Source organism: Pipra filicauda, unplaced genomic scaffold (genome assembly GCF_003945595.2).
Source record: "Pipra filicauda isolate LSUMZ 115617 unplaced genomic scaffold, ASM394559v2 scaffold203_size1373443_pilon, whole genome shotgun sequence".
NCBI classification, from domain to species: domain Eukaryota; kingdom Metazoa; phylum Chordata; class Aves; order Passeriformes; family Pipridae; genus Pipra; species Pipra filicauda.
This window is the reverse complement of record NW_024104314.1, coordinates 680,346-700,830: the sequence shown is the minus strand read 5'-3', so window position 1 is coordinate 700,830 and position 20,485 is coordinate 680,346. Positions and strand designations below refer to the sequence as shown.

The following is a 20,485-nucleotide window of genomic DNA, read 5'->3' as shown; positions in this document are numbered from 1 at the left end:
CATATGTTTAGGGTAACATTTTCAACATGTGTGTATATACACTGAAAAAACCAAAAAATAAATTTATCCATTAGCAGTAACAATATTTCATGAAGAGAAGTTTGATTAATTTAATATTAATATTTTCTAATTTCCTGCTCTTCTGAGAATCACTTTTAAACAGGATATTGATTCTGTTTACAAAAAAGAGCCAGTTTATTAATATAAAATTGGAGTTGTGCCCAGATGAAAATTTGTGCTCCCTTGCAGCTCTGTGCCTTGTGTTGGAGCTAAATGCTGAGGTTCACCCACATCCACAGATAGGATCTGACTTTAGAGTAAAGGACTTTGGGGACTTCATTTTCCTTTTAATATTTCGTTCTTTATATCCTTGGTAGATTCCCTGGAGAGGATCAGCCTGGTCTCTGCTCAGGGTCTGCTCCAGTGCGGGTCAAGTGGCTGGGATTTCAGGAGGTCCAAGGCTCTAATCCTGACCTGTGGAAATGAGCCTGGATTGCACCTGTTCTCAGTCCATAGAGTTAAGCCCTTCCCAAGGAGAGATTTGTAGACACCACTCATGCAATATGTATAATTTATTTACAAATAGACTTGTTCAGTGACTAATTTCTTAGTCACTTTATTTTGCATTTGCTTAACTGTGGAGCAGGAAATTTGAGTTTCTCTCGTGGATGGATGAATGGTTGGTCTGTGGGATGTTGTTTGTTTTTCAGAGGAACTTTAATATCTCAGAAAAAGATATTTAACACAAGTGTGGAGTGATGTGCATGTATAGAACAAAAACATATCTCCGTTCCCCTCTGACAGCTGAGCTTTTTAGAAAGCTCATGGTTTTATTGTCTCTCTCTTGACTTGAACAGTGGAGCACAGTTTTGGGGTTTAGTGTGATAATTTGGATAGAAGAGGAAACTGCTGGTGGAGTTGGGGGCTTCATGGATTCAGTCTGGTTTGGGAATTGCAGTGGAAAGTGCCTGACTGTCTTTGCAGGCTGAGACCAGAAGCAGTGCCCAGGTCACACCACGTTTGGCTGGAGCAGAGGATTCAACCTGGATCTCCCACAGCCAAACCCACCACCTTAACCTGCTCACTTGTTTCCTCTCTGTAAGTTGGCTGATTCATTGGAATTCATCTGAACTTCTTTGGAAGGACCAGCTGATTCACTGGGATGATTTGACTGCTCTGATTCATTCAGAAATGCGTTTGTGACCACGAGAAGAGCAAATTGGACCTGCTGTGATGTGTCTGAGCTCAGCTCTATTGGCTGGAGTTTCACTGGGGCAAAAAATAAATTTCCCATAAATATGATTAAACAATGCAATAGAGCATCTGATATTTTTCTGGTAAATAACTGGTCATGTAGCAAAACCTCTCAGTCTTCCACCCTCACAAATCATTTAAATTCCATCATTCCTTGGGGTTTTAAAATTACTTTCAATGTGTTTAAAAGGGGCTGTTGACTAGAGATGAGTAAGCAGCCCTTCTCTTGAGATAAAATAGGCTCTTTGGCTTGCAGCCCCTAATTCATTTGTCTTGCTGTCGGTCACAGTGGAAGTATCTTTATGTATTTTGAATCAAATGCTGTTTGTAAAAATGAACGTGAAAATCAATCATGTGATAGCCACAAACGGCTCCTTTGCCTACTGATGTCACTGTGCACTCTGGGAACACTCAATGCTCAGTATTGTTAAATTTCTGGGCTTATTTTAACAATTGTTGTTTACAGGCTTCAAAATACTATGTAAATTAATCAGTCCATTACCCTGTCCCTCGTGTTCAGGCTGGTTCCTACTTCCCTTCACATCACTAAAAGCTCTCTCACCAAAAGCCTTTCACTGGCAACAAATCCATTCAGTAAATCCAAGTCTCAGTTTTGAGAGAAACATTTTATTTCTCCTAATTACCTTTATGTATATAAAAAAAAGCACTCAGCCATCCTCTTTTCTTGGAGTAAAACCCCATTTTCAACCTCTTCATTCCTTGTGCTTTGCCCTGTTGGTTTCTAAGCCCTGTTTTCAGGGAGATGTTTCACAGTTCTCTTGGACTTGTAATGATTTGTATCAGCTGCCAACCTGTGCTCCTTCCTGCTTGTCTTTTGTCTCATTGTCTCTTGATCCCCAGCTTCAAAAGCCATTTTTACATCTCATACAAACTTACTGCGTCTCTTTTTGCCTCTTATTGATCCTAAAGACCTCCCTCTGATGTGCTGATTGTAATAAATGACACTGTGCAAGGCCTGGGCAGAGACTGCTGAGCAAAGCTGGCACATCTCCCATCTCTGGGCTTGATCCTATTTCCATTCCAGTTGGTGAAAAATCTCTTATTGATTTTAGTACAGCAAGCCCAATATTAAATTTCCATGTATCTGTATTTATAGCTGCATTTCTGATGGGGAATTTTCCTCCTTCTTGGGCAGGAACTGTCTTTGTGTTACCACAGCATCTTGGCAACGGGGACAAATCTGGGTTTAGGATCTTATCTCTGTTGTAATAGAACCATAGGATCATTTAGGCTGGAAAAGACCTTTAAGACCATGGAGTCCAGCCTTAACACGTGATCTAACAGTGCCAAGTCCCTTAGCACCAACATCCAAGACTGGGAAAGAAAAAGGGAAAAGGATTTGGGGTTACTGGTCCCTTTGCTGCCACACTGGAACGGGTGAATTTTCCAACTCTCTGCCCAGTTTTAGGAGTTCTTCAGTGGGAGAAGTTTTCCTTTTTGCTTGGCTGTATTTTACACAAACAAGCAGCGTGTCTGACCTCTGACTGTGGCTATAAATATCCCAAACCTCTGTCAGATTATAGTGACAATGCAGTATCACAGTGCTCCTACTGTTTTGGTTTTAATTACATGACTTAGTGTTATTTACTAATCAGTCTGGGAAGGTTCCTTGAATTTAACTGACACTGCTCTAAGCTGACAGCGTGTAACATCCTGCTCTGTAGCCAAGCACTGGCTATATAATACCACATGAAATAAAGGAAGACATCATTCTCCTAAAAATATAACAGAGAATTCTGCAGAAAATGAACTTCTGGATTCTAGAGGCCTGTCTGGCAACAAATATAGCAAATCAAATAATACCAATATTTGATATATTAATATCAAATGATGGCCTGAATCTGTGCTCTGATTCTACACATTGTTAATTCAGATCTTGTATTGTCTGGCATTGCAATGCCTGAATCTTAAGGTTTGTGTGACCCACAGCGAGTGGATCCACTTTGTGGATCATCACATCTGGAGACCAAACCTCTGTGCACGTTGGACAGGAGGAATCCTGGAGGGAGTGTGGTGCCCGAGTACAAAGGGGTTTGAGCCAAAGCAAGGGCAGAATGGAGCAGCAGCAGATGCCATAATCTTTATTTCTTGGCTGGTGCTGCTCAGTCTCCTTGATGACTCAGTTACATGGGGAAATCAGCTTTCTGAATGCAAAGGAAAAAGAGTGCCTTTTGTGCCAAGGGAAGGTTCTTTCTTGGTAATGTGCTCACAAAGTAGAACATTAACCCACTGCATATCTAACTCCCATAATATAAATGTCATCTTCCTTAATGCTCGAAGCACAGGTTTTCCACAGTGAAAATTGTGAGGTCTTGCAGAGTAGAAATGAGGATATTTTAGAGCATTAATTGACTTACAGGGTGAGAACCTCACTCCAAGCCTGTGGGTTTGGATTTTTGTTCTTGGTTGGTTATAAATCTTTTTATATCAGTTGAAGATGACCTATTTTTCTAGTTGTAAGACTGGAATCTCTAAAATAATGTACCATTCTTGTCAAATGAACAGGACCTTTCTCCTGTTTTAAAAAGATAGTTATTTTCATGTGTGTAACCTGTGGTCAGCTGCTTTAATTTGAAACCCAAGCCTGTGGTTTAGTGTTTTTGTAGATCATCTGCAAGTCATACATAGGCAAAAATAATCGAGGTCTCTCCAAATCCTACCTCTGTTTTTTGCAAGGTGATAGGAAGGTTTGTTTTCAATAAAGAATGGTTTTAAACACGTGGACATGTTAAGAATGTGACTGAAAGCTGCATTACTGAGCACAGGCTCAGTGGACACTGTGGAGTCAGGCAGTGCTCCCAAACCCAGGGAATTTGGTATTTTAAAGGGGCCTTCTGGCACAATTCCAGGTGAACAAAGGCTTTGCCAGGACACTGAAAAGGTTGCCAGGGAAGGCACAAAAGGCAGGTTCTCAAAGCAGCTTTGTAAATTTGGCACCTGATTCCCATTGATGCAAAGGTTGAAAAAATCCCACGAGGAGATGCCTGGTTTTCTTCGCCGTGGAAGGAGCCCCGTTGCTGCCACGACATCATTCCACAGGTCACCTGAAAAACAAGTGGAATTGTGCCCTCAGGAAATGGGTTTAGTGGGGCAGAGATGTACCGTGTTAGTTTGCAAATCACCAAGTAGTTTAAGTTGGAAGGGCCTGCCAGGCTTTAGCTTAACATACAGTAAAATTAAAATTTTCAGGATTATGATGTGTATTTATAAACTATTTGTCATCATAGTAATCACAGGAATGTTACTCTGATTTGATTTAAAAACAAACAGGACCATGTTTGCAGCAGCCTGTTGTTAATTAGTCTAAAAGACACCAATGGCTATTATTGAGGAATAGAAAGATTTCTAAAGAATATAAAGATTCTGCAAGCAACTTTGGGACTTATTAGACTGTCAACTACTTGCTACTTTATACCACAGGTGAAGAACTACTGGCATCAGTAAAAGGAGCCTTTAGAAAATCAAAATTTCTCTGTACTTGGTGGTGCTGGTTTTTATTTTCTAGAGATAATAATATAAATTATATCTAAGATATAAACACTTCTCTCCCCAGTACTTTTATTTAATTTCTGCTATGATGGCAGTTTTGTGCATTTCAACTTCATCTTTATTTTTTCTGCTGAGCCTTTATCTCCACTGGCACATTTCTCAGTTTTAAATGTTTGCATCTTCCTTTGGTTGAAACTCTTCCTGGCTGTGCCAAGTCCCTTTTGCCTCCTGCACTTTTTCTGCTGACCCAGAACAGAGAATTGCACCTCTCTCCCCACACCTCTCTGCAGCAGAGCATTTTGGTACCTTTTGCACCAAGTTTCCTTCAGAATTGAATGCCTCCCCCTTCGGGGTGTCCTGCTGGGCCAGGTTCCTGCTGTGGCCCCCGTGGGGAGTTCAGGGAGGATTGTGCTTCCTCACAGGCTCTTCCTTGTTTGCCTGGTGGGTTTTCATGAGGACCGTGCAGAAGAGCTCCTGGCCCTGCTGCTGCTCTGTGTTTATTTGTTCCTGTGTGTGTTAAGAATATTTTCTTTTAATTTCTGTAGCTTCTGTTAGAGAAACTTAAGAGTCTGCTTTTAAATAAAGGTCCTCCTCTGTGGCTGAGAGCAGAAGTTTCCCAGCTTGCCTGTGCCCTGGCCACTGTACAGTGGACATTGGAATCCTTTCTGTTTTCAAATGGATTTGGGCAGGGCATGAAAACTGAACACAGTCTATTGCAGAATGGTTTTGGCACTCTTTTTGAGTAATTACATATCATTATAGTCTTATTTAAATGCAACCTGCCTAAACATTTTATTAGTACTTTACTACTTAATTAACAACTATTGCTGAAAACAGTCCCCATACTGAGCCTTATTCCACTTAAGCATCCATGCTGATGAAATACAACTCCCCTTCTAAAGGAATAGATGACATTCTGTGGAATGTTTTTTCTTGGTTGGTTCTTGAAAGTGAGCCACTTATTTAGTGCTGAGTATCTGAAATTATTTAAAACAGTCTCTGCTAATGCTTTCTGCATAAAAATTGAACAGACTATATAAATAAAATTCTCCACAATAACTCACATTCTTAGGTGAAGAGCCTTCATACAACAAGCCACCAAGCTGTAAAGTGTTCAGATTTTTCTGCTGCTTAATCAGCAATTGTATTAGTCTTGTGGTGCCACTGCATGTGTCATTTTGTTTGGTCTCTTACTCTCCTGATGGGTTCAGTAGGTTCAAAGCATGTAAACTGGAATGACCTGTGGATCTCACATTTCCCAGGGATGTCCACACAGAAAACCAAAGAGGTGTTTGAGAATGGACAAAGAAATGTCTATTTGTAACTAGAATTTATTAGTTTATTTTTTAAAGACAGTTTTTGATGGAGGAGTGCTGGGTACATAAAACAGTGCTCTGGAGAGTTCTGCAGGGTTTCTGGGAATTAGTGCTGTGATAATGATGGAAGATCATTTAGAGCTTTCTGCAGACAGGAAAGATGTGTTGTGATTTTCCTCCCTAAGCTGCAAGCTGACAGTCTTTCCCATTCCTCTTTCTTTAGGAATCTCAGATGGAGGAATTGAGCAGAATACATGGGGAATTTGCTTTCAGAACTGAAGCTCAGCAGGACTTGGTTCTCTCCACGAGTGACAGAATCCTTCACAGTGAGTGACATGAGTTTCCCATCTCGTTATTCTTTGGTCAGACTGTGTTTCCAGTCCATAAGTCATGGTGGAGGGAAGGTGGCGTTTGAAGAGATAATCTCCTTTGTGCTGCTGTGTTCCTCGGTGGGACGTTGCCATCTTTCAATGTCCTATATTTTTGTCAGCCATTTGAGCTCAAAGGCAGCTCAAATGTGTCTCCTTTGGTTCACCTGTGTGTGTCCAACGTGCAGCCCCTGCCCCAGCTGCCAACAGCTGGGAGAAAGGCAGGGCTGAAGGCTGGGGGGAAAGTCCTTCCAACCACTCCAGCAGGCCTTGCTTGGCAGGGCTTGTCTCTTAATGCCACAGGTGAAGGTTTTGTCTAAACTTCAGGCTCAGGCTTTGTGAGGGTTTTTAGATGGGAGAAAGAACTTTCCAAGACGTGTGCAGGGAACCTTGCTGTGAGCATTCCCACCCTGGACATGTTAGACGTGTGTACAAACCAATCCTGCTCTGTGCCGTTTCACAGCCCAGGTTTAACCAGGGCAGGACAGTCCAGCTTTAAATGGATGGTCCTGGCTGTTGAGTTCCTGGAGAAGGTGGCACAGGCCATGGAGCTCAGTGGGGCAAGAATTGTGAAAAAACTCTTCCTTTGTGGGGGTGTTCCTAGGCTGAGCTGCCTGTCCTCAGCCTTCCACTGGAAATGGGGTCTGTTCCCTAATGGGGGTGAGCTGGAGATCCGCAGCTCGTCTGTAATGACCCTCAACTAACACTCTGAAGGTAACAACTGGAGTCTTTTTCCTCCTGCTCCTTTCCCCTCCTCCACAGATGTCCAATGTGGTTATTTACACCTGTGAAGAGTAAGAAGGTAGGTATAAAATGCTGTCATTCTGGTTTGGCAGTGTTTAACAACCTTGTAAATGAGTGTTCAAACCTTCAGGTGGAAGAGTGGGCCCTCTTTCAAATATTGCTTTAAATTTTCTTTTTTTAATCCTCAATCTTTTTATGGTTTTTTTTGCCTCCCTGAATAGAGTATCTAGAGTGAGCATGCAAAGTGATGCTTCAGTGGGGGATTTCTTAAGAGGGATTAATTTAAAAATGATTTAGGAAATCTCGTGATTTCATCAAACGCTCCATAAAGAACACTGTGAAGCACAGTAGCATGCACAGATACTCCTTTGGGAATAGGACCCACGAGTTGAACTGTATTTTCATTAGGAAAATGTACTCCTTTTTATATCCATGTGAGTATTTAGTATTATTGATTCTAATGCTCTCATGAAACCCTTCAGCACTCAGCCTTCCCGGGATTACCACTGGGATTTTTGTCAGAGTAGGGATCACAGGACTGCACAGATATGTGTTCATGAACCTCTTTCTCATCAGTTTGCTGTTTTCTTTAGCATTTGTCCTAATTTAAAACCTGAGAGCTCCTGTAAAGTTGGAAGAAAATTGCAATGGTTGCCTTCACTAACGGAGGAAAAGGCTTCCAGTAATTTTTTGCATTTTATGGCGAGTTTTTGTTCTGCTGGTAAGAAAAGTGTTCTCTGAGTGAGGGTTAAATGCATTCTTGACACTTGATTCCCTCCCCTGCCTGCTGACTCACCATTTCGTTGGCTCACAGCCACGGTGCAGTTGTGGAGTGTGTTTACCAAGTGCTTGAATCACAAATGGAGAGCTGGTGGATTTTCTCAGACTTGAAATGGTTGGGAAAAGTTTGAGCCTTTCAAATCAGCTCCAGAGCAGCCTACTCAGTTTAATTGTTCAGGATGTTTTTAGACAAAATGCATTTATTTAAAAACCCTCATTTAGAGAGGGACAGTGTCTTGGTGTCCTGACTAGTCACAGACATGTATGGAAGGTGAATCCTACCAGGTCTAATGTGCTTTGGGATATTCCTTTCTAACTGGCATCACATTAGCATCCAGGGAAATAAGTCTGTTTCTTCCTGTTACATGTAAATACCTGAAGAATAAAACATCCTGTTTTTCTGGTCTGGTGAAGGCAGGCCCAGCCTGGGAATGGAAATGGGGATGGGGAAGGGGTGGGTGTTCCAGCACCATGTCCAGTGCTGTTCTCAGATGGTCATGGGCATGAGGAACTCGTAGATTGCTTTATAGTTCATAAATGACATGGCTTTGGAGATAATTCCAGGAGCAGCCCCGTGCAAAGGAGTGATGGAAGGTCATTATGGCAGGAAAAAAGATATTATTAAGGCTTGCTTTTAGAAATAAAGGGAGGATCAGAGTCAAGCAGTTGCCAGCTCCACACTCCAACCAGTGGGATGCTGCTGCCAACCAGCAAAGTCACACTTTGCCCTTTGCCCTTGGACCAGGAGGGCATCCCTTGGCAGTGCAGCTGGCAGGAGTTTGGAGTTGTTGCTCATTATGAGCCTAATGGACAAAAACTGGACTTGAAGAGGATTGTTTGCCAGAGTCTGAGCCCCTGACAACTGACTTGCTGCAGCTGCATACAAACTAAACAAGTGAGAGGCTAAGATAATGCAGGTCTTGAATAATTATCCATGGGAAGAGCTTTTTGTGAATTCCTTTATCCTTTTAGGGAACCTCTTGTAGGAATTGAATACCCCAGAGCCTGGTGGGCAGCGTGTGGCAGACCCGGCTGGAAGGGCAGCAGTGGGGAATGGCTGATCTTTTTTGAGTCATAGAAATTGTACCACTTACAGACACATCAAAAACCTTTCTGGATTACTGACATTCATACAAAATTTCAGACACTGCTGTTAAATTTCGAACTAAGGATATGGAATCCTTCCTCCAATGCTAATTATATCTGTCTTATCAGAGCCACATTATCTCTTCAAGAGATGGCTACAAATATTCCCTGTACTATTACTGTGAGGGACTTTGTTGTGGTATCTGTCAGTCACTGGGGCTGATCTAGAAGCAAGTGAAGTCAGGAGGAGGATTTCCATTGGTGCTGGTGGCTTTTGACTTAGATCCATTGGATTTGTTTAAGTGACACCAGTGTCTGGAAGTGCTAAAGGAAAGGTGATGCAGTTTAACTTATAAACTGTTTCCTTTTCTCAAAATGAAAAGTTCTTCTTTGTCCCACAGAACTTTTGACAGTCCCAGATGAAAATCATTGTGTGAAGCCACATGGACTTAATAATTGGAATTTAACAGTTTTTAACAGTTCTATTTTTTATTATACATTTATAATGAGCAAATTTTGTAAAGCCAAGGAAAGAGTATAAATTAAAGCAAAATGGTGCTAGAACAATTCAAGTGGTTTGAATTCTAGAGGGGGCTGTTAGTCTGGCTTTCTTTGTAATCTGAAAATCTCCATGCTATGACTGGAGATCGGTTTTGGGGTTAAATCAGGCAGCAGAGATGCATTATGTTTGATTAAATTCTGAGGGGGTGTCATGAGAAACAAGGCACCAAGAAGAGGTGAATTCCTGCTGTTTCATCCAGAATCTCACCCTGACTTTTTCCTTCACAACCAAACTGTCCCCAGTCCAACTTCTGACACTTGATTTGCTTTGAACTCCCCCAGCCTGTGAAATGGTGTCCTTCTGGTTCTCTCACATGCTTTCATCTGCTGTGCATTTCTCTCAGAACCTCTCCTTGTTCTTCCCATATGCAATATTGTTTTTCTGTTATTCCAGCAGGATTCCATGGCATGTCTTAGTTTAGGTGGAGCTTTGACTGTTTGAGTTCTTTTTATATCTTAAGTGGGATTAATACCTGCAATTTATACATGCCATTCCTAGACAGGCCTTTTGTTTGTTTAAATTTGTAGGCCTTTATATGTTCTTAATTGGTTCCTCTTCCATGTAATATGTTTGTGTATTAATTTTCTGCAACAAGGACTGGCATTACAAAACCCTTGACTCCCCCAAAATATTTGGACGGAGTTTTTAATTTTAAAGAATTTTTACTTTCTTTTAAAAATGAGTTATTTCAAATGAAACTCACATGTTGGCAATCTGTGTTAAGACCCAAAGTTCTCACTACAAGGGTTAGGAAAGGTGCCACACCCTGTTCATCATGTGCACATTGCTCACAGTCCAGTGGAAGCCACGATAAGTTAATTCCTGACAAGAGTCACCGTAATAAATAATTGGATTTGTTGATAGTGAAGCAAGACTAAATTGCTCAGTCCTCTGCTCTAAATAGCTGACCATGGTTTTTACTAACAGTGTCTCTCAGTTAAAGCCAACCAACATAATTCCTAGACCATAACTGTTGTCCCTTGAATCAAGTGTAGGTCATTTTCTCAGACCTCATTGTGCAGGTGGTTTGGCAAACACTGGCTCCCTGTCCAAATATCCTTCCTTTTCTGCCCCAGGCAGAAGCCATTTACAGTCACCCTTCTAACCATGGGAGATACGTGGTTGGAAACAGCGTTCCCAGATGCTACAGCCAGAGGATCCCCTGGGACACACGAGGCCCGTGGCAGGAATCCCATCGGTGTCCCTGCACAGGGGCCAGAGGGTGATCCACCTTCACCCTGCTTCTTGGCCTCCCTTGGCAAATATCTCTTCAATAGCAAATTCCCTCCTGTGGAGCCAAAATCCTGCCCTCAGCAGCTGGTTGTGGGCAGATGTGCTTTAGGTGATGTGCACATGTCCAGCAGTGGAAGTGAGAATGGGGAAGGTGTCCTAGAAGTGCATTTATAAGGCAATTCTGGGTGGTCTTCTTGGATATGATCAAAGCTTTCTTGGATTTGGATCAAGAAATGATAAATGAGATGGACCATGATTGACTTCAGAGAGTTCTTACTGCAGTGTCTTTTAGGGTTTTTGTCCTTTGGAAAAATAATTGTCTTTTAAAAAGCTCTTTGTTTCTGCTCTCTTGGAAAAGGCACAGCCCATGAACAACATCATCATCTAGAATGGCCACCACTCACCACTTCCATTCTGATTATGTAAAACTGAAAATCACTGCATTGAAATGAAGTTTCAATGTTTTTATTCAAAGCAGCTTCTCACAATGTATAAATACTGCATATTAACACACATGAAAAATACAACTTCTAAGGCACCCAGAAATGTGTCCATACACTAGTTACAGGACCATCAACAAATAAATTGTGTACAATTTGATCTAGACAGTCAATATTTGATATATCAGAAGATACAAGTCCCTCAGTACTGTACCAGTTTCAGAAAATATTTACAACACTGTGATATAGGGGTGCCTGTACCCTTATAATATTATAATATGTACTCATTGTTACAAATATTAGAAACTGTTTTAGTCTGTTCCATGGCATTCTGACAAAATAACTTAAGGGCCTAATTTGCAAAGTTCTACAATTAATTATTTGTGCAAGTTCTGAAAATAAATTTACATTGACATAACTCGTGGAATTTTTGGTTCTTTGCTTCATCTCAGAGGTTTGGTAATAAGCCTTACCAATAGACATGCCATCCTAGCTGAACATCACTCCTTTCCCAATCGGTCCGTGGATACACCTTTCCCCCTTACACCTGACATGGATGAGGATGCAGTGTTTGTAGCAGAAAGAGACTCTTTGATTTTTCAGTACAAATGTCAAACCAGTTCACCGGCGAAGGAACTAATGCCTTGTCAGAATAATGCAGTTCTTTGGTCCTTTGTTTTTTTTTTTTATGGAAGGCATAAACATTTTGATTCGCTAAAAATCGAAATCCCGCGTGTGAGTAAGCAAGCTCTAAGTGAATGACTTTCAGTGTAGTATTTAAAATAGCAGTAAAGAGATTTAATATGGCTTAAAACATACGGTTAATTGGGCAGACACAGAGAACACGTCGAGGATACCGAGTACCCAAATGTACTATGATAAGATTGTCTATAAGTCTCTTATGTAAACTTCTTTAGTGTCTCCTAAAGAGCGCTGGCTTTAGCCAGATTTGACTTTTATAGACCCAGCCACACAAAGCCTGAGATTAAACTACCATGGTTGGGAGCACAAATGCACAGTTTATATATAACAAAGCCCATGCTGACAATCTGCCTCTGTTGTTCAAGAGAAACAACCCGTATTATCCTTTTCACAAGAAAAACTTAAGGCCCTGTAACTCTGATTTGCTAACTTTCTTACAGCAATTATTTGGGGAAGTCCTTAGTGCTACATAAGCAATTATGCAGCTTTAAAGATTTCTTGTACCTAGTGGTAAGGCTTATTCACAAATGCAATACATTTATAAATTATATTTAAAACTGTAAAGGCTGGCAAAATAATAAAAAAATACCCAAAAAACCAAAATAAAACAAACCCCAACCAAAATTGTCTGTTCATCCCTAACATTAAAAGAGCATTTCATTCTAATTAAAAACTATTGGCACAAAACCATTATATTATAGATTAAAAGAACAGTTCATAGTAGTGAAAAAGATTGCCTAAAACGCATACCCTAACCTACCACAGAAATATAAAAGTTTATATTCTGAAAATATATACTGTATTAAAGTTTGTAAGCTTATTTATTTAAACAGAAATGTACTGAAATAGTAAACTAAGCAACACTTATCTACAGCAAAAATATACATGCAGGACAACACAAAATAAATTGCTTACCTTTAATATCTACAAATGCAAAACTGTAGATTTTTAAAGATTGTACAAAACAATTTACACAAGAATAAAATAACATACTTAAACAACAAATTGCATTTTTCATCTTAAATACTGTGAATATTAGTAAAGGTACCCAGACTAATATGTACAGTACATCTAGATATCTGAATACCTAGTAAGGACAGAAACACAAGAGAAAATTCCGATTCTGATATTTAAATACTGGAAAAGAAGTTTTCGACATTGTTATTACTCTTTTTTTGAAGGGAAAATAGATTCCATGAAAACTAGACTGTAACTGTATAGATATGAATAATTAAAAATGTTAACTATGGTTAGCGCTTGCTTTAATGGAAAAATAATTATAGAAAATGTATTTCAACCATTCCTTCGTCATAAAAAATGCTAAGATACAGATATCTGAAAATTCAGATGAAATGGTGCAGTTTCAAAGGTGGAACAACGTAAGATTCTCCTCTGTTCCCAAATCTCACTCGGCCCTCGTTCCTTCCCATTGCTGAGCAATCCTGCTGGGTTTATCTACCAAACCTAAGCACAGGATTGAACTCAAGCTCCTCCTGTCCTACCGACACGACTGGCAGTTATGGCTCTCTGCACGGGAAGAGAGGAACGAAAGGGAATGGAGGAACTGTGGTACTTTCCATTGCTTTGTCTTCTGGAGTCCCGAGCCGGAGGCCTGATTGTGCAAACACGGGGCTGGGAGTGGTTTTCACTTGGGTGATCCCTCTCTTTTCCAGGTGACTCCCACGGGCACCTGCCGTGGGGGCCCGCGGCCTGGATCCAAACTGGCAGGGCACGGCCAAAAACCAGCGTTGGTATCAAACAAGGGGTGCATCTCTCACTTCAAACAGTTACTGAAAGAGTTCTCTTTCAGCCATTTAAAAATAAGCTGCTTGTTTCCATAAGCTTCTATTTAAAAACATTTAAAACCAGGCTAATTAGAAACCAGATTCTGTCTTTTTTGTGAAGAATTTCCGTGAGAACCTCTGCCCTTAGGGTAAAATTCAGCGGTACAATTAGGCCATAGAAACAGCACTTCTAATTATTTGTGGCAAAAGAAATGTTACATTAATGTGTTGAAGGCTCCTATTTACTGTAATCACCTGTTCATTACCTTTACAAAGGCTTTGTTGAAACTCTTCATGGAAATAACTAAAAGGGAGAAAGCTGAGCAGCCTCATTTGCAGAGGTTTAAACCATAAAAAGTCACCGAGCTCAAGGATGGGGGAGCAAGTGCACAAATTACAAAGCAAACAAATGTGCAAAGCTTCTGCTTCAAGAGGTTTTAATTTGGGCGTAGTAAAATGGCAGGTGAAGTCTCAGAGCAGGCTCGTGTCCTTTCCACAGGAACTGCCTCCCTAGCGGGAAAGAACGGAGAGAGATCCAGTGTTCAGAAGTCAGTCAGTGTCACTGAACAGTACTGGGATCACATTCTAAAAGAGCAGATTGGATTTTCCTCGTTTCCCGGGGACTGCTTTTATGGAGAGCCGTAAGTTGTACCAGGTGGGGGGGTGGCCAGATGTGGAGAGCTGGGGGAAGCAAAACCAAACCTCTCCCTCCGCTCGGGTCAATGCCTAGCACCTTGTATAAACTGCTGGCCCACACCCAAAGGCCTCCAGAGCAGAAATTATCTCACACCTGAGGAATCAGGCAGCTAGACTAAGGCTCATAAGGATTTGCTTTTAGACTTCAGACCAAAAGGGATGTTGAAACCTGAAAAACAGTACGATGCCATGGACCGGCACCACTCACCCTGTTACTGCCACCGGATAACAGGAACAGTAAACTTAAATAAAGCATCTTGTTGGTGAGCCCTTCAGTGCTCCTCAAGAAGGCAGAAAGTGAAGAGAGACTTAAGGGGGACTCACTGCTTCAGAATCCACTTTTTTTCTCTTAACCCTGGCAAATGAATCTGTTTCATACATTTTTTTTGTACAACTTTACACATAGAGGAGCACGCACGTGGCTGTTTCGTTTACTGCCCACAGCATTCTGTGGGGTTTCTATATATTCTTTATTTTTCTACTCAGTTTGCTGCTAAAAATGTGTTTGCATTCTCATGTGATGCCGTTAATTCAGTCAAGGGAAGTATGAAAATAAGATCTGTGATCAATAAACAGCTGAATATGAACACAAAATAAATAAGTTAAATAAATTCATCAAAGAAAAAAAAACCCTAGTAGTTTTTGTAAACTAACTTTACATATTATACATATAAATTATCAGATTTTTTTCCATTACACTGTTAGAACTTTTCAAAAAAATAATTAACATATTTCTAAAATATGGTGTTTGGGTCTACAGGAGATTGTGGTGACCCGAGATTTTAGCCTGAGCCCTCTGTGTCAGCCCAGGTGTGTGGCAACAGCAAGAATAAGTTAAGAAGGACAGACAAAATAAACCCTTCCAGGTGGGTGAGCCTTACTGGGCTCCAGTGGTGCTTCTGAGCACATGGAATGTATAGTTGTGTCTGGATGAGCAATGGGAAAGATGCAGCCTCTGCAGAGATTATGTGCACTGAACACCTCCCTGGTTACACAAAATCAAACCAGCTACGGCAGCTGTAGCTCACAAGGAAACCCAGCCCAGCACAGGGACTGGGATACACTGTCACAAATTCCTCAGGGAAGCATCGCCTCTGCCTCAAACACGTCAGGGTGGACTCTGTTCACAACTCTTTGAGTTAGGCCAAGACATCACACTTCATAAATTTTGTCCTGCAAGTAGCTGAATAATGAATCCAGTCCTTTGGAAGAGCTCCACAGCTGTTTTAACATCTGACACTCTTTCTCGTTCACATCTTCAAGTCCGGATTTCAGGAAGCTCCGCACGAGGCATTTGGACTCTTCCAACACCTAAAGCCAAAACACGACTCAGTGTTTTATTTTGAATCTGAAAAATTTTTATGGATAATGGCCTGACCAGCATTTTTACACTACTGACTCTGCTTTACCATCTAAGTAACTCCTTTGGGCACAGAAATTAGATTTGATTTATAGCCACAACTCCCCTTGCTGACAGTCGGCATCTTTAAGAATTAAGGATGTCTGAGGGTGATGGGTTAGTGCCAATGTTTTTAAAGGAATGAGGGATTCTGAAGTACCTTAGTTTATTGAAGGTCTGCCATGAAGCACTAGAAGGAGCAGAACTCCCTCCTGCTGAAGTGAAAATGTGAGCCATGATATACTGGCTGCTTGCTAGAAAGGTGGCCTGTGGGGTTTGTTAAACGGGTTGGAAACCCAAAGGTGGATGTCCATCACGTTTAACAATTTTCCCTCATGTATTATTTCCTTGTCAAACCAGAAATTAATAAGAAAGGTCCCTTACTGCAAATCCCTTTTTAAGTCTATTTGCTTATATTTTTATAAAAGTGAAATGTTTTATAAAAGATGGCGTTGGGCAAAACAAGCACCCTCTGACTGTGTTCTGGAGTTACATTTCTTGGCAGATACGACAAAAACCCAAGGTTTTTGCAAAGGAAAGCCCAAGCACAAAGCCTTATTAATTCCTGCAAGTTCTGAAAGGCACAAACAGCAGGTCCGTGGTTGCTCCCATAGTTCAGCTCATTTTTCCCAGACCCGTTTTTAAGCACATCCAGATTGATTCCTTTAAAATTTGTTCTCAAATATACACCACCAGTATGTATCTCACAAGCAATTCAACTAGTCAAACAAACCCACTAATAATTCCTACAGTACTGATTTTTGGAGGACAGAAGATCTAATGTAAACTAATACAGTGTTTTATGGTACTCTCCACTCAGCTTTGTCAAACCCCTCATGGTAAGCCCAGTTCTGTTCTAGGTTACAGCACTGCTATTCCAAAGTAGTGTTTCTCTTTAAATGGTGTTAACAGCAAATCAAGGGGGGACCTGTGTATTTTTTGATCTGTTTGTGAACAAGTATCCCCAGTGAACTTGGATGAGCTCATCCTGTTAATTGTATTTGTGACTTCAGCTTGATTTGCATTTAGGATCTGAGAGTAAATCTAGTCTTTGACAGGTTTAACTCTTATCTTTGTCCACAACTTAGCACTGGGCTTTCTTTTTTCACTGACAGCCAAGAGCAGTGAAGAAAGGAAGGAAAAATTCACAGTAAGGCCCAGAGGTCTTCCCAACTCAAATAATACACTTTATATCAGCATCATCAAATCAACTTGTGCTACATTTCCAGAGTTTCATTCTCAGTGTCTTCTGTGAGATCTAATCTACACTTCATTTAATTAAAAATCTCCTGTGTCTCTACCTCCTTTTACAAGAGATCTTTTAAATGAAACTGAGGGATGTTAAGACACTTTCAGGCATAGGAAATATAACAAGAAACTGTAACAATTTGCACTTTAATTAGTGCAGTTTTATTGCAGGCAGTATCGCTTCCTTCACTGCATGTTTTTTAAACAAGGATATGCCCAGAATAGTAGTGTATCTGCCTGAAGGGAAAAAAACCCTAGGATGTAAAAATAGGAAAGGATTTTCTTGCAATTTTTTGCGTACACAAAAGAAAGTTATAGTACACTGTGAGCAGACTGTGTTCAAACCCCTCTTGTCTGGATCTCACCTCTCCTTCACAGCAGAGCTCAGCTGGCACTATCCTACCCTTCTGGTGAGCTGGGGAGGACGGGCTGCAGCAGGAACTGTGCAGGTGCAGAAAAGAAGGCAGACTCAGCTGAAACAGGGCAGGCCAGGACAGTGGGAAAGGCAAATCTATTCTCTTACAGGGCCTACGGAGATTTCCCTGGGCAGTTGTGTAGTTTCAGACTCCTCCACCTTCAAAATCTGGGGTAAGGAGGTTCCACTCCTACTGAATAAATGTAAACATGGGGTAAGGAAAAACCCTCTCTGCCCCTGAGAAATGAGAAACCCCACGAGCCCCCTGATCCCTCTCCAGGTTTCTTGATGGTACCCTTCTTTCACAGGTATGGTTGTGGAAACTGAGGGCCCACCACGTGAGCCTTGGGAGCACACCTTACCTCTGTGAAATGTCATTTAATCACAGAGGACTTGGATTTCTTACCACTGCACTGCAGGATGCCATTTCTTTCACCCGTAGCATCACTTCTTGGCTAAAAGTTGTTGGCCAGAAGACTTGTGACACCAGTCCTCTGCTGCAGGCTTCCTGTGCTGTCAGCTTTCTCCCACAGAACAACATTTCATTTGCCTGTGAAACCAAAAGATTGGGTTGTAATTCCTTTCCATTTTTTTTTCATACTCGCCTGCTATTTTTACAATCAAATTTACAAATGTTCCCCCCCTATCTTTCCATACTGCAAAATACTTTAGAAGGAGTTTCAGTAGCTATTTAAGGGGTGTGCAGGTGGCCAGAGCACAGCATGGGTTTCATTTAAGAGAACTGTGCTGGCATGAACGGTAAATCTGTAAAGCAGTTTTACTGGAATCATTATGGGTTATCTTTAGAGAGCAGAGAGCAGTATCTGGCTGTGTTACTGCCCAATCCTAACACAACACAAGGCAATGACTCTGAAAGATTATTCTGCTAATGTATTTCTTCACTTTTCTACCGTGACGTCGACAATCTTCATTTTTTCAACCTGTGTCCAATCTTTCTTGTCTACATCACGTGTAGTATATTGGATTCTGAGGTCACTTTGTGGTACGAAATTGGGACGGGTTAGATGAACTTTCCACAAATTTCATTTCCATTCACAACAATTAAGAGAAAACAGTGGTTTTCTGGTTTTCTTTTCAAAGAGAGAAAGAAGAACAGGAGTTTATGAAAGGTTCTTCAGCAATTCGAGGTGGAAAACCTTACCAGTGCAACACCCAGAATTTGTGGGAATGTGTATGATGAGCAGCCAGCTGGAGTGAGTCGGATTGTTGCATATGGTGTCTGAAACCAAGCCTTCTCACTTGCCCAAACGATATCACAGAGTGGTAAAATAGAGGCTCCTAACCCAAGAGCAGGGCCGTTGATAGCAACCACAATTGGCTTCTTAAACTGAATAAAAGCTTTTACAAAATCCCTAAAATAAAAAAAAAAAAAAAAATAAAAGAGAGATCTTGAATTCAGAAGTTAACACTTAGATAAATACCCAAGTTTAAAGTACTTAATCTGAAAACAAATTAGAACCACAGATGAACACGCTAAATGCCATGGCCCAGTTTTATGAGGTCACAATTGCAAGATACTTTCTAGTTTGCTGTTTAATCTTTCTGAGTACCTGGGATTTGCATAGTTTGGTGTATGTTGTATATGAACTGATGAAGTGGACTGCCCTGACTGTTGTACTTTTTGCAGAAAGGTTTGATTGGGTTTAGTTTTCCTTCTGGACCAGTAACTCAGGAGTTTGTACACACGGCGCTTCTTGGTTTGCTCCACAGTGGCTGGTGGCTGCTTTGGCTGATGATGAAATGTGGAAGACAGGAGACTCACAGGTGGATTGCTGGATATTTATTGTTTTTTTGAGAAGTTCTCTCATGATCCTGTGTCAAAGGTTCCTGCAAGTCCCAGCAATGGATTGGGTGACAGTGAACGTTTATGGCACAGCAGCAGAAAGAACAAGAGGTGCAAAGAGGAGCCAGAGTAGAGAAATGCTTGAATAGGGAAGGGATTAGGCAAGTGATCTCTTGTGTCTTCATTGCAAATGTCTTCAGCAAAGCCATAACAAAGGAGATGCCTTTGCCTGCCCACACCAGTAAATGTGAAGGATGAGAAATAATGGGGAAGTAAATGTCATTGGATTCATCTGGATGAACGAACTTGAATATGTTAAATTCTGTGCAATGAGGTAACTTTAAATAAGTTACCTACCAGCAACTGTGGAAAGGCATCTGTTGAATGGAACAGCCTTTACAGCAATTAGGGAAAAGCATGAGTGTAATTGTGGGCAAATTATGGGCTCCAGCAGCTCAGTGCACAGCAGGTATATGGAGGCAAACGAGATGCTCAGTTACTTTGGAAAAGAGACCTGTATAAATCAAATTCCAACCAAAAGAGGAGATTCTGTTCCTGCACTGGTTATTTATGAGATCCAGAGTGCACCTTTGCTAGGACATTTTAGGAAAGAACACTTTGTCAAATGTGCCCTTGGATGAGTTGCAGGTCTCCCACTGAGGTCAGAAGGAGCCAGAATTCTGTACCTGAGAACAGGTGGGCTTTGCAGGCTGGAGAGCCCATGTGGGGACTGGGCTGAATTTTAAATGAGAACAAAGAGTCTGAGGCGACCCAGAGTTATATTTTCAATGAATGCGTTCTGGTTTTCAGGCTGTCTAGTAAGGAGTTAATTTTTGACCATGGAAAAATAGAGAATTGATTGATGCAGCTCTGTTCACACAGTGAGTAATAAACCAGGAGATCAGTGTCAAGACAAAGAGAGGGAAACACGGAACATTGGTTTTGTCTGTTCAAGACCATTTCTTTCTAAAGGAGAGCAGGGATAAGGAGAGTTGTGGCTCATTTTTGTTGCAGAAACAATGCTGTTCCCTTATCTCGTTATTTCTTCCGTTGTTTATGGTTGAGTAATGACTGTGGATCACTGCACCTCATTAATTCCAGAATTTTGAGAACCTCAGTAGTTAAGCAAGTAAGCCTTCCAAGC

At 41.1% G+C, this 20,485-nt stretch overlaps 1 protein-coding gene and 1 long non-coding RNA gene across 9 annotated transcripts in view; one reads left to right on the top strand and one right to left on the bottom strand.

The window, feature by feature from the left end:
• The window catches only part of LOC113990063, a 92,082-nt gene that overhangs the window by 24,416 nt on the left and 47,181 nt on the right, over positions 1 to 20,485 (top strand). For all 7 annotated transcript variants that reach the window (XR_003541500.2, XR_005563371.1, XR_003541499.2 and 4 more), the window contains exon 2: positions 6,304 to 6,406. This is a non-coding gene — a long non-coding RNA (uncharacterized LOC113990063). The remainder of the gene's footprint in view (positions 1 to 6,303; positions 6,407 to 20,485) is intronic.
• Positions 11,303 to 20,485, bottom strand: part of CDYL2 (chromodomain Y like 2) — a 58,467-nt gene continuing 49,284 nt past the window's right edge. For both annotated transcript variants that reach the window (XM_027725132.2, XM_027725131.2), the window contains 3 exons: positions 18,700 to 18,910; positions 17,944 to 18,087; positions 11,303 to 15,786 (listed from right to left, as the gene is read on the bottom strand). In XM_027725132.2, the coding sequence (XP_027580933.2) occupies positions 15,628 to 15,786; positions 17,944 to 18,087; positions 18,700 to 18,910 (514 nt within the window). In that variant the 3' untranslated portion in view covers positions 11,303 to 15,627. The remainder of the gene's footprint in view (positions 15,787 to 17,943; positions 18,088 to 18,699; positions 18,911 to 20,485) is intronic.